The sequence below is a fragment of the Peromyscus leucopus genome, chromosome 15 (assembly GCF_004664715.2).
Source record: "Peromyscus leucopus breed LL Stock chromosome 15, UCI_PerLeu_2.1, whole genome shotgun sequence".
In the NCBI taxonomy this organism is placed as follows: domain Eukaryota; kingdom Metazoa; phylum Chordata; class Mammalia; order Rodentia; family Cricetidae; genus Peromyscus; species Peromyscus leucopus.
The window spans coordinates 38719642-38734280 of NC_051076.1; the positions used below are offsets into that span (position 1 = coordinate 38719642).

The window sequence follows — 14639 nt, forward strand, 5'->3', positions numbered from 1 at the left end:
TGAGAACTGCTGTTTGTAAACAGAATAGGGAAGACAAGAACACTGGGGCCACAAGCCATGTGTTGCTTTGTTGCTAATTGTGTGACTTATGAGCTTAGGCATGAGTAACTTATTCTTATTCATCTGTAAAATAGAGACAATTGTGCATGAAAGTTATGTCCATGGCTTTTTATGACAGTGTAAAGCTCCTGGGGGCGTCTGCATATAGTAAGAACTGAAGATACACCTGGTGCTAAGTAGTGGTATTCCACAAAGTGTCTCCAAGGAATTGCCTAGAACAGATTGGCCTGTGAGCATGTCTGTTGGGGATTGTGTTGATTATTAAGTGATGCAGGATTGGCCTGTGAGCATGTCTGTTGGGGATTGTGTTGATTGTTAAGTGATGCAGGAGGGTCCAGCTCACTGTGGACAGCACCAGCCCTAGGCAAGTGGTCCTGTGCTGGATAAGAAAGCAAGCTAAGCACAAGACTGATTTGAACGGGCCAGAAAGCTGCATTCCTCCATGGTTTCTGCATTTGAGTTCCTATTCTGACTTCATTTCCACAGTGGACTGAGACCTAGTATAGCCTAATAAATCCTTTCCTCCAATAAGTTGCCTCTTGTCAATGTTTTATCACAGTATCAAACTAGAACATGTTCCAGACAAAACTACTCAAGTTCTGCTCATTAATATGCGCTCAAAAATTCACTTTCATTTCTACTTTATATTTCATCACACATAGCAACACAGGTCACTTTCAAACAACAGTGCCTTGTTCCAGAATTAAATAAATGTGTGAACTTAGGCCTGAGTATCGATCTTCGTATAGACTGTGAAATCCTTGAACTGCAAGAGCATCTTCATGAACACAAGGAGTTTAAAGAAAAATGTAGCTGTTGAGCCAGAATGAATCCCGGCAGATGAAAACAATATACGAACTCACTTTAGATATGATTTTTCTCATCTATCAAATTAAGGAGCCGGATTCATTGGTTCGTCTCCAAGGTCCTTTATATATATAAATTGCTAGGAATAGCTAAACCTTTTTAGCTATTTTTTTTTCCGCATTAAAACCTTTAAAGTGCTATCAGTGGTTCCCTAGTGGCTTGAAAAAGCGTAGTGTTGATAGCAATGAACAATCCAAAGGCTCTCACTTTATTCTAGTTTTATTTCCTTTGTCATTATAATAGATCACTCCCAATCTCATGATAATGTTCCCCGTAGTCAGACAATTAGTGATGTTCTCTCCCTTATATATGGCAACCCGAGAAGCCAGAAACTTCAGGACGCATTCTGTAGCTCACACTGATATATTTTTGTTCACATGTTGATAGTATCTGTATTTCCTCATAAAATGGGCTACATCTGTTCTCAATTAGATTTTTCTTTGGGATGGATAACAGAGTGATTTGAGGCTCCTGATAGAGTCTGCAATATGTCTTTCTCAACAAGTATTGTTATGATACAGGATAATCTCTTTGTGAAAATCCCATAAATGTTTTGTTGATGAATTGGAAGTGATATTGAATGTATCTAACACCTGATTATGTTCTACAGCATCTGAACACACTTTCTCTAGGAAAATGAATCTGCTTTAAGGAAGGCTGTCATTTTCTTAAGAATGCTTTGGACTTGGATATGTTTCCAGTAATGTATAATCTCACTACATTGTATTCAAAGGATAGATATATTTGTGGAAGCACACAGAGATAAACTCTTAACTTACTGCAGGCTATGCATAAAAATTATTTCACTTATATTCCTTCTTAATGAGTTACTTCATTATTAATCTTGAGATGCTGCACATTTCTTTTTTGTTTTGTACTTCTTTAAAAATATTTCATGAAATTAGGGTATAAAATAAAGGGTTTTCTTCTGGCACTATTTCATATTCACCATCCCAACACCATCTCTTGTTCCTACTCCTCTCCCACTGGTCTCCCCTCCTCAGTGGTCCTGATTCTGCTAGAATGTCTTATGTGAATCCACCTTAACTCTGATTTTGCATATGAGAGTAAATATATGACACTTGTCTGTCATTTAACCCTCCCATTAGGTCCTCCCTCTCACCCAAATAGTCCTCTTTCTACTTCCATGTCTTGCAGACCTTTTTTCTTTTAAAATGTAGATTCTAAGTATCTATGAGAAATAGGTATAATATTTATCTTTAGGAATCTTATTTCACTCAGTATAATGATTTCAAGTTCCATCCATTTCCCTGTCAATGTCATAACTTCACTTTTTTTTTTCAGCTGAAGAAGATTCCAGTGTGCACAAGTACCACATTGTCTTTATTCATCTGCCGATTGGTATATAGGCTTGTTATACAGCATGGTAATGGTGACCAGTGTTGCAATGAGCATGGATGTTCAGGAATCCCTGTGATATGCTTATTTAGATTTATTTCAGATATATACCTAAGAGTGAGTCATGTGGTCATTAGATTATATGGCAGTTCTATATTTTAGGATTGAAAAAAAAAAAAAGAATTCTTGTGCTGATATCCATAGAGGCTGCACTGTGTAGCTGGAGTTTTCTCCAGTTCTGCCTGGCCCATGGTCAGGACAGTCTCTCCAGCACTGTATGTGGATTCTTTCCTTTCCCTGCATCCTTGACAGATGTGATGGACTTTCAGTGGTCCTTGATCCCTAAGCCTTTCCCACTTTTTAGTTGTGAACTAGTTATAACCATGCTGGTCTTTCCTGTAGAATAGATGTTCTTTTGGTTTGCCCAATTTCTTTCCATCTTTTTCCCTTGTCAGACTGTGGATAGATTTTTATTATTTCTTAAATTTATTGATTGCTTTCCCAGACAATAAATCAGTCCTTTGTTTTTTTCTGGAGCAAAGCAAATCTTTACAGCCCTTTTCATAAAAATGTCAACACTGATTGTTACTTCATATGTTCTAGAGATGTCCAATCTTAGTTACAATCGGCCTGGTGTCTGTTGTCATGTGGGGAGATGTGATGAGCTGAACCAGTCATTCTTTCATCTTCAATCAGGAAGGATTACTAAAAACTCTCCAGGTCACAGCGTCTGCTTCTTCGCAAAGTCGTATTGGTGTATTTGTAATTTCATATGGAAAATACAGGTGCTTTATGAGGTTAAACTTGGAGGAAATACAGTATTTGATTTATGGAACACATGTTCTTTTGAATTCATTTATGACATGACAAAGTTTTCTTTGAAATATGCTACTTTCACTCTCCTACTTTAAATATGTTAGTAATTTTCAAGAGGAGCTTTGTGAAGAAATCCAAAGGCCTTGTCTCAACTTATGAACACATATTTATGGGATGCTTCCAACGTCACTGTTCTTTTACATTTTTTGTCCATCCTTTTTATTTATTTATTCTGTGTATCTTTCACATCATGTATCTTGATCCCATTCATTTTCCATCCCTTCATATCTGCCCTCCACCACTGTACACCTCCCCCAAACAATACAAAATTCAAGATAAAAAACGAAGAAAATAAAAAAGTAAAAATAGGAAAAAAGTAAAAAAAAATCTCATCATGGAAGCTACAGTGAGACCCAACAAGTCACTCCATATACCTCTTTCTCCAAATGTCTCTACTTGCAGGTGTTCATTGCAAAGAGTCATTGGTCTGGTACCAGGCCCCTGGTCTCCATCATATGTCCCATGCTGGCCCCCACTAGGACTCTTCCTGGACATCCTGCTGCCGCCCTGTGTTGTGGAGATTATGCAGTTTTGGGTCTGTGGTTCAGGTCCCTTCCCATGCCCCAGCAGATCATAGATGGGGTGGATGTTGGGGCAGGCCAAGTCATCACCCTGGGTCTGGGCCTGAGCAGCTGTAGGGTTGGTCCACCAGATGGGAAATGGGGAGAGTTCTCCCATGGTCACAGTTTGGGGGCTGGCTCTTGAACACCTGTGCTAACAGGGTTGGCTCTATTGTGCTGCCCTGGCAAGGTTCAGGCCTGCTCTCCTGGGCATTATAGCTGATGGGGGTCAGGGACAGCTCTCCCACTCTTATGACCACAGGGCCAACTCTCCCACCTGCCCCAGGGGTTAATGGGTCAGGGGAGGGCATCTCTCCCCTACCCATGCCACCATAAGACAGATGAGAAATTAGGACTGCTCTCAAATGCTCACAATTTGAGGGCTGGCTCTTCCACAACTGCGCTAATGGGGTTGACTCTATTGTGTCACTCTGGTGAGGTGCAGGGTGTAGCTGGAGTTTTCCTGCCTTGCCCACAGTCAGGACAAATCTTTGTCACCCGCCAGTCCCACAGCCGCTCAGACCCAACCAAGTAAACACAGAGACTTATATTGCTTACAAACTGTATGGCCGTGGCAGGCTTCTTGCTAACTGTTCTTTTATCTTAAATTAATCCATTTCTATAAATCTATACCTTGCCACATGGCTGGTGGCTTACTGGCGTCTTCACATGCTGCTGGTCATGGCGGTGGCTGCAGTGTCTCTCTGCCTCAGCCTTCTGCTTCCCAGAACTCTCTTCTCTCCTTGTCCCACCTACTTCCTGCCTGGCACTGGCCAACCAGTGTTTTATTTATTGACCAATCAGAGCAATTTGACATACAGACCATCCCACAGCACTTCCCCTTTTCTTTTTTTTTAAAAAGGAAGGTTTTAACTTTTACACATCTCCAAAGCCAGCTTGGTATATTTGGGGATTTGGGCGTAGCTTCTCTTACTACTTCCTGCTGGAGGGGGGCGCTGTATCTTATGGGGACACAAAGAAAATTTTAGGATCATGGAGTAGTCCGTGAGACTGTATCGTCTGAGCCAGTTGTCTTGAAACGATTCTGGATGTTGGATCATCTGGGCCATGGTGTCATCGGAGACCTTTCAGGTGGTCTTGGCTGGTCAAACCTGATGTATCTTAATCTGGAACAAATGCATAGCCTCTGGCTTTCTGTAGAAACAAAAGCAGAGCCTCCTTTCCAAAGCAACATATCCTTACATCCAAATTTTGAAGTTAAGGTACCTTTAAAACACACATTTTGGCATAACTCAACAGCTTTTGCAATCAAATGTTTCTCTTCAGTTACGAATATCAAAGAGAACATAATCCAGATTCTCTGTGTGGTAGCCATCTTTATGTGGCTTATGTTTTATATTACCTTGAGCCTATTGCTTTAAACTGCAGCCTTTTAAGCCTGAAATGGTGCTGAGGCTGCTGGCTCCACCCACTTCAGCTTCCCAACATGGCGGTGGTACGTTTTCCACCAGCTCTGGAGCCATCGTGGGTCTGTGCTTTTATCCAAGCAGCGTGTAGCCCAGAAACCTCTTTTTGTTTTGTACTAGCAAAGGCTAAATCCACCACGCAGCTTAATGTGCCACTTGCAGAGGCCTCATTCCCACCATACTGCAGACCGCGCTCTCACGCTAGGAACCCGCCAGTAGCTCAAACCGGCAGGCTGCCGCTCATTTGAGAGAGACAATTAGGAAGCTGTTTTTAGCTCCGTTTTAGAATCTTTTCTCAGGTTTTAGGTAGAAACTTTTGCCAACACGTTGGGCGCCATTTGTAGCTGGAGTTTTCCTGCCTTGCCCACAGTCAGGACAAATCTTTGTCACCCGCCAGTCCCACAGCCGCTCAGACCCAACCAAGTAAACACAGAGACTTATATTGCTTACAAACTGTATGGCCGTGGCAGGCTTCTTGCTAACTGTTCTTTTATCTTAAATTAATCCATTTCTATAAATCTATACCTTGCCACGTGGCTGGTGGCTTACCGGCGTCTTCACATGCTGCTGGTCATGGCGGTGGCTGCAGTGTCTCTCTGCCTCAGCCTTCTGCTTCCCAGAAATCTCCTCTCTCCTTGTCCCACCTACTTCCTGCCTGTCACTGGCCAACCAGTGTTTTATTTATTGACCAATCAGAGCAATTTGACATACAGACCATCCCACAGCAGCAGGGCCTGTCCTCCCAAATGTTGCAGCTGATGAGGGTCAGGGACGGCTCTCCCACTCTTCTGACCACAGGGCCAGCTTTCCTACCTGCCACAGGCATTGATAGGTGGGTGAGGGTGTGGAGGAGCTCTCCCCCACCCATACTGCCACAAGACAGATGGATAATGGGAACATCTCTCCCAGTTCTTTTACGTTTTCATTAAGTGTACAAATGAACAGTTTCAGCGGTATATATATATGGACACACATATAATTTTACTTTGTTAACATTTTCCCCCTCAGTGTCTTCCTATTTCTCCCATTTCCTCTCCTATCGGTCCCTTTCTGTGTCCCTATGGGCTTCTTTCTATTTTTGTGTCATACATGCATGAATGTGTGTGTATTTAAATCTAAAATCTACATGAGAAAAACAAGCAATATTTTTCTTTCCTTCTTCATTATCCTTTCTTCTCATTTCCATCTTCAGACCCCTTCATCACCTGCATAGTCCATTTTCATGTGTGTGTGTGTGTGTGTGTGTGTGTGTGTGTGTGTGTGTGTGGTGTGTGTTATAGCTAGCACATATGGAAGCGTGTGATATTTGTCTTTGAGTTTGGCTGATTTATGCTTTACGCAATGATCTTCCAGTTCCATCCATTTTCTTGAAAATGGCACAATTTTAGTTGCTTTCCCTCGTGAATAAGATTTCATTGGGTATGCATACTGCATTTTCTTTTTCCATTCATCTGTGCTACAGTGAGCAGTACTGCAATAAACAAGGATATGCGGTGTCTCTGGTGTGTGCTGCTTTGAATACTTCAGCTTGTCATGTATTTGAACACTTCCCGAGATGGAGTCATTCCTGTTTCTAGCCTATCTGTAGTCTTTTTGTACATTTGTTCATACCCTCCCTGCTACCTAGTATGAATTTGCCTTTTTCTTTATTTATCAAAACCACTTGTCTTTCAGATTGTTTTATTTGCCTGTGACATTTTTATTGAAACATAATCAGAGGAAGAAAATAATATTTATCTGGGGAAGTACAAACTAATATTTTAGTGTCAGCTATGTGGGAGTAGTGTGATGGTGCTCCCATATTTCAACAAGCGTACCTTGTTTCCTCCTGCATCCTCTTATTTAAGAAGATTATCAAGCTGACAGTGGTGGTGGTATGTCTATAATCCTATCATTTTGCAAGTGGAAGCAGAATGATCAAAAGTTATAGCAAGTCTTAATTCTACAGTGAGTTCAATGCCAGCTGGGATACCTGAGACATTATCTCAACAAACAAACAAACAAAATACATAAATTTTATCATTATAATAACCAATCTCTTTACCATTAATACACAGGTCACCTTTAATATTTGTATCACACACCATCTGGTTTTAGATACACACAGAAATATGTGTGATTTTTAAATCTGGAACAGTGTCAGGTGTATGTGTGAAAAGTAAATGATATATAATAAAATCAAAAAATTCAGCGAATGCTAGTACAGAGAAGAGCTATTACTAAATACTGAATAAAAGTATTTCCTCCAATACAAAGTACCTGGGAGAGAACCTTAGACAACACACATTTATTTTTAGAATGAACATAACCGTCTCACATTGCTAATTGTACTAATATGTCTTCCCTTTTTTCATGCTCTTTAGGGGGAAAAACAGTAAGGAAAATGAAAAGAATGTTTTAATTGGAAATAAAAAGTGTTCAGTATTGTTGCCTGATTACTTAGCTTATAACTGCTTACACTGAAATTTAAGAAATGTTTCTGAACACTTTAACTTTGCTTAGGAGTCAGTTCTGTTTAGGGTCCGGTGCCTAACTGCAAGGAGGTCTAAGATCTCAAGGGGTACGTCAGACACTGATGTGACGTAGATAAACGTGGTCATGACTGAGAGTTGATTGAATTAAGATTGGTGAATTGGTACTTAGCTAAACACGCACCATGTGTCTAATGGGAGATTGTGTTTGTTGTAAAAATTATGTGAAGTTGATGTTTGCCATGTTCATACCATTTTAGAATTAAATTTTGTAACGTATTCCTGTAACAAGGACTACTTTTCTATGCACTCCTTGAATTGATTTGAAGCTGAAATATTTTTTTGTTCTTTTTAAATTTATTGGTTGCCTTCCCCATTATCTAGGGTATTTATTCATTTTATCGTAAGAAAGGACTATATTGTTGACACTGCAACTCTTTTTCCAAAAGTAGAATAGTACAGCATGCTGAGACTACTTTCATATTATTTACAATATTAAACCTACCCAAATTCCATTTGGCAGTCTGCTAAAGTGATATGGTTTTAAAATTGTGCCTAGAATGAACAAAATCCTGAACAAATCCCTTTTTAAAAGCAGATTACCTTCACATATAGAAGATTATTTGGAACTCCCTGTGGGTTTTTCCTCACGGGGTTTAACCCGGAAGTTTAATGGTTAATGCTAATCCAAGATGGAAAACTTGGAATTAGAACGCAGGTTAAGCTAGCGTTTTATTTTGAGATGACAACACACACAGGCTGAGAGAAGAAGGTGTGCCCTTTCAGGATGAGCTTTGAGCTAAGCCTCGCACATGCGCAGGAGGTGCCTCCCACTCAGCGCTTCACTGAACCAGTCCTGAGCCGGAAGTGGGGTAACCTGCAAACCTTTCTTTCCTTTCACAGGTGCTGAAGTGGGTGGAAGAAGCAGTTCAGGCCTCCAAGGTTCACCTCTTATCCACCGATCACTTGCATCAGGCTGTAAATACTTGGAAAATTCCATTTGATCCCAGCCTCAAAGAAGTTACTGTGTCCCTGAGTGGCCCTTCTCCCGCGATTGAAATTCGCAATCCTTTTGGTAAGATGAATCAAACACTGATTATTAAATACGAAGAACAGGCACAGTTACTGTTTGCACACTTTGTCAATCAATTCTGTCTTTATAAATAAGTTCAAAGCCTTCAAAAGTGACTGTAGAAGGTGTTTGAAAGGAGAACGTTATTAACTTATTAGTTAGTTTATTAACTTATTAATTAATTAATGAGAGGCGGAGGGGAGGATTCCCGAAAGCCATGGAGACTGGCCATGAGCAGCAGTGTTAATAACATGAGAGACTCAAAATATCAAGGTGAAAGACCGGAGCTGAAACCTGAAGTGGCCACTGAACTCCACTTATGTGCCTCTGTTCACATGTAGACATGTGCACATACGTCATACACACACACACACACATACACACCACATACACATATATATCACACACATAAAAATACATCACATACAATATACATTCACCACACACATACATACCACACACACACATTACACACACATACACACACACGTACACATACATCACACACACATACAAATACATCAGACACAATATACATTCACCACACACATACACTGCACACACATTCACCACACACACACACAAACACACACACACACAATATACATCTCTCTCTCATACATACACCACATACACACACACATACATATCACACATACATACAAATACATCACACTCATACTCATATATACATTCACCACACACACACACACACACACACACACACACACCACACATATATTGCACATACACACACCCCTCACACATACATCTCTCTCTCACACACACACACACACACAAAACACCACATACTTATCACACACACATATATCTGACACGCACACCTCCCACACATACATCACACACACACACACACACACACACACACACACACACACAGGCACAAATAGATAAATAAAATTTAGTCTGGTTAAATATTAGTGATAGAGCACTTGTCTAATATATATAAGGGTCTCACCTTAATTCCCAGTACTGCCAAAAGAAAGTATATTCTTAGTAGGTGAATAAATGTATTAGCTTACTTTTCTCTCACTTGTATTTTATGACAATATTTTCCTAATTCTACTGCTGGTTGAAAACGATGAGACTCACACTAAAAGCAAATCTGAAAATAAAGGAACCTCGCTTTTCCTCCCATTTGTATTAAGTGGTTCTCAGGAAACAGTTCCATTTCTACTGTGGTTCTGGTATCTACCCGGTACCTTTTCTCTGCTTGTGAATATTTACAAAGGGGAAGGGGTTAACTATATTTTTTATTTGCATCATTGAAGCAAATAATTCTTTTAAGAGTGTGAAATGATTCCTGTAAGCGTATGAAATATTGCTCAGAGTCCCTCATCCACACTAGCAAAACACTGGAATTTACAAAGAGGTGAAACCCCCTTTTCAAGAGCTGGTCTCGGCTGTGCGTTTGTCTGCTGCAGCCGCATTCCACCCACTGTGACAACTCCCAGGCTACCCCGAGAAGCTATGCTCATTGTGTGGTGTTCCAACTGCTTTAAAGATCCTCTGGGCTCACAATGATGGTCAGTCTTTCGACTGTTTAAAACACATACCTGAGTAAATTGGCCACGGGGAAGCCAGACGTGAAACACTAGGGCTCAGTTCCATTTTATATCTTTTTCTCCTTAGATCCCAACTAATAGTTATTGGAAGTAAATTTCAGGCAGATAGGAGATGGTCCCCTGTGTTTTGTTACAATGCTGTTCTTTAGCTCTCCTTTGAGAGACAGCCTTCTCCTGCACCTAATGGAAAACTGGTTAAGGTCTTGCTCTTCATGCAGAGACTTGCTCAGGATGCTTACATTAGTAGCATCTGCACTGATCTCCAGAAAGACCTGTATTCTGGTTTGAGTTCTGCCCCTATGCAATCTACCTGTCTCTAGTGACTGCATGTAAAGTCTTCATAACATGGCAATTGTTCTCTAGGCTAGCTTTAGAGATAACATGATGGTTTTTTCAGTTGTTATTCTCATTTTACTATCAAACACATAACTGATGATGAGAATCTGTTACTTCAGTTGCGGTGTCTAGAAGCCTACAATTACGTATATTTTAGATACAAATAAAACAATATTTTGAGCTATGGACACAAATATCTGTTAAATAATATATGTACATACTTAGTAGAAAAAAATCTCTTTGTTATTTGAAATCTGATCATACTATGAGACTTGTTTATGTTAAATTGGCTGATCTCTTTAACTGGGAGAAAAATTGTGCTTTTTACCTTTGTTTTGTCTTTCAGGGAAGCTGATAAAAAAGGGATTTGGCTTGAATGAGCTGTTAAATATCCATAACTCTGCCAAAGTGGTGAATGTCAAGGAGCCAGAAGCTGGAATGTGGACAGTGAAGGTACTGTTATTTCACAGTCTGTTTGTTATTTTATTTTTAAGTTGGCATGCTTTATAAAGTATATAAAATAGCTTATTTATATATTCTTGCAATCATGAGGAGCACATTTAATGAAAGTACATGTGTGGGAGGTCTCGAGCTTGCTCATGAGCTAGGTAGTGTTGTTTTGATGACCATGAGCATCAATGATGTTCTGGAATAAGTTTTAAAATTCTTGGGCAGTTTTCCTATCATCAAATCTGTGGACTGATGGTACCATCCACTCCTTGCTTCCAAAATCAGCAGATATGGAGCCAGTGGAGAACAATAGTTAGGTCTGTGGGCTCTGGTTGGAACTACCTGGGATTGAACAAAACTTGCAGGCTGGACTGCTTGGGAGCAGAACTTTGATATCCCTTGCTGTCCTCCTCTGTCACGTGAAGGTGGTAGTTCTTTACACCTCAGGGTTGGGCTGAAATGAAAGAAGGCTCATATATAAGAAATAGTGCAGTTTCTCTTATAAAGCTCTGTCATTATTTTCTTTAATTAAAAAAAGCATTTGTTTTCTTGAATTATCTGAAGGGTCGTATAGTCAATACAGAGGCAAGAACGTAACATACAGTCAAAATGCAGGATACTGTAAATCAGAGATGTGATTTTGTTGTGGATTATGTGTGTAACTGGCTGTGGTGGGCAATCTGAGTGATTGCCAGTGTTTCTCAGCTTTTTCATTATGTTCTGGCCTTCCTCCAGCTCAGGTGTCTGTGTTTTTATGTACGAGAGGGTTTCCCTGAGAACAGGAAAAGGTTGTTCTGCTGAGGTGTTAACACTCTCAGAAGCCGCTTTCAGACCATCAAGGCATAAACTCACCCCAAATGCTCCCATAGGAGCAGGCTTAACAGAGTGTGCCTCACTGAGGGTGTGCTTTCCTGCATCCTTTTCCCTCTTCCCAGAAACACCCTGAGCAGCCAGCTAGCAAGAAAGTCCTTGCTCCAGAATCCTTGTGAGGATACCTGCAACAGTGTTTCTCTCTTTCATCACCTCAACTTCCCTAAGTAATAAAATGGTCTTCATGGGACCACCATTCAAATTACAGGGGTGCTGTGAACGAACATGCAGGTGGGGGTGGTGCTCCACAGGAATTCGAGGAAGATTTTCCATGCCAGGCAGATTTTTGATTTTCAAAGAATATATAAATTAATTTTTTCATTTTAAGAAATTACAGTTTGCACCGTAACCTCCCTTCAAGTGCCAGAACATTCTTTATTCACAGAGCTCTATACTCTGCAGGGATACTATAAAGGGTAGAATAGATTTGGGGAGTAGATGATCTTGAGTGAGAGTATAGGGCAATGTAAATACAATCTGGCAATTTCTCAATGAACAGATCATAAATGGTCACACCTGTTTTATTAACCCAGTTCCTCACACATAGTAGGTGTGCAGTATATGTTGCATGCCTTGATGGCAGCAATAAAGTGTTTTTCTACTATGATGTTTTGAATAAACATGGCTAAAATTGATGTTAACATTATTTTGATCAATGTGCCAAAAATGTGACTCATGCTGAGTCTGCTTTTTTCCCCATAGTAGGAAGAACTGTGTGAATTTAGTCTCTTTATCCCTCAAATGATTTCATTTAAGCATGACCTAAGCCAGCAGTGCCCTAAGTTGGCAGTCAAGTATTCTGTTGTTGCTTTCTGAATCGTAACAATAAGGTATCCATTGTTGCCTGGGAGACATATGCAAGTGGTACCATTTTCTTAATAGTTCATTCTGGGGCATTTGAACCCGTTTCCAGGTGATCTGGATTGCCACCAATGGTTTTTCCTCTAGTAAAACTCTCGCCCAGAGGAGTGATCCAACATAACTGCAGTTAGTCTTGTGCTTGGCATGTCTATTTATTCAGTCATCAACTTGCAGTGTTTGCTTTTGGCCGAGTTTCATATGATCTGCTTAGTGTGCACTAAGCACGTTTAATTGACAATTAAAACAGAGGAGTTCTAAGGGTTAGCGTGTAAGCAAAGAGAGTAAGAAAAAGATGATGAGGCAGTAAAATCTCTGTTTAGACAAGTGTCTACGCTCAGTCTCCTATAATTAAGAGAATGCTAAAAAGGCACGGTATCTATTATCACATTGCCTGAAATCCATTCTAGTTCTCACCAAAGAACCCCCTCTTCTGCTCAACACCATTCCTGGTTTACAGCTAATGGTAGCAACAATTAAACAAAACATAAGCATTGGAGTGCAACTTACAGATAATAAAATTATTTTTCTGTTAGCTGAAATGCCAGAAGAATGTATCAGCATGATACAAAGTAAATAGAGCTACATTTACAACATAAATATTTCTGCTGACACTGGGTCTCCCTTTTGGACAGCTGGTGAATGACAAACGTTCTCCATGTGTGCTTTCTCAAGGAGAGAAGTGAGATTAGATAGTGTATCCTGCATGCTATCTCCTTTGCCCTATGCTATCTGGAAGATGTCTGCTCTATCAGACAAATTAATAATGACTTCTAAATGTTTCGAATAGCACTTTATCCCAAGTATGAAAAACAGTCTGTTTTATGACCAGAAGATGCTGGAAGGCATGTGATTTGGCCTCAACCACTCTTCTGGTTATCCTCTATCACTTACATTTGCACTCTAGTCCAACTGAGTTATTTAATTTTAAGCTGCTCCTGTTATTCCCACCTTTGCTTCATGCTTTTTGTTTTGTTTTACTATGTAGGGCCTACTGTGTAGGGCTGGCTATCCTGGAACTCACTATGTAGACTGGGCTGACCTCGAACTCATGGAGATCTGACTATTAGGATTCTTCAATCCTGTACCACTACTACACCCTGCTTTTTTCCTGTTTCTTTCTTTTCCTTCTAGGAGTTCCTCCTTCTTAGAATGTCTTTCCTTTCACTCTGACTTAAAACTATCCTCCAAGATTCAACTCAAATGCCAACACTTTCATCAAGTCTTGTCAAATGTGGCCTAAAATACCATCTTGTCCTTCTGGCTGTCTATACCTCTCTTAGATTAATTTTTCTCCTATATCATAATTATTTCTGTAGAGATTTTTCTCTCTCTCTAGTTATTGTAATTAGAGTTTTATTACTAGAGCAGCCACAGTGTCTACACAAAAGCTATATAACTATTTATGAATAAAAATTGATGTTTACTCTAATGGTATCTAAGAAAGTGGCAGATTTAGTTAGCCTACAGCTCATGAATTGTGTTGGGAGACTTTAATCTATCCATTCTTTAGATCTACTGGAGGGGCCCTTCCATTGCTTTTGTGTTTTATCATGCAAACAGTTTACTGTGATGTTTTGGGATACCTATTTTTTTAATTAATTTTTCTTTTTTTTACATACCAACCACAGTTTCTCCTCCCTCCTCTCTTGCTGTTCCCTCCCCCACCTTCCATCTACCCTCCCATCCCATCCACTCCTTCTCCATACAGAAAAGGGCAGACCTCCCATGGGCATCAACAAAATATGGCATATTAAGTAGAGGCAGGACCAAGCCTCTCCCCCTGCATCAAGGCTGGGTGAGGCATCTCATCATGGGGAATAGGTTCCAAAAAGTCAGTTCAGGTG

General features: G+C 40.1%; 1 protein-coding gene across 1 annotated transcript in view; it reads left to right on the forward strand.

Moving 5' to 3' along the window:
- Positions 1-14639, forward strand: part of Hmcn1 (hemicentin 1) — a 442116-nt gene that overhangs the window by 157510 nt on the left and 269967 nt on the right. Inside the window, exons 5-6 of the mRNA XM_028874743.2 lie at positions 8524-8695; positions 10961-11067. Of these exons, the coding sequence (XP_028730576.1) occupies positions 8524-8695; positions 10961-11067 (279 nt within the window). The remainder of the gene's footprint in view (positions 1-8523; positions 8696-10960; positions 11068-14639) is intronic.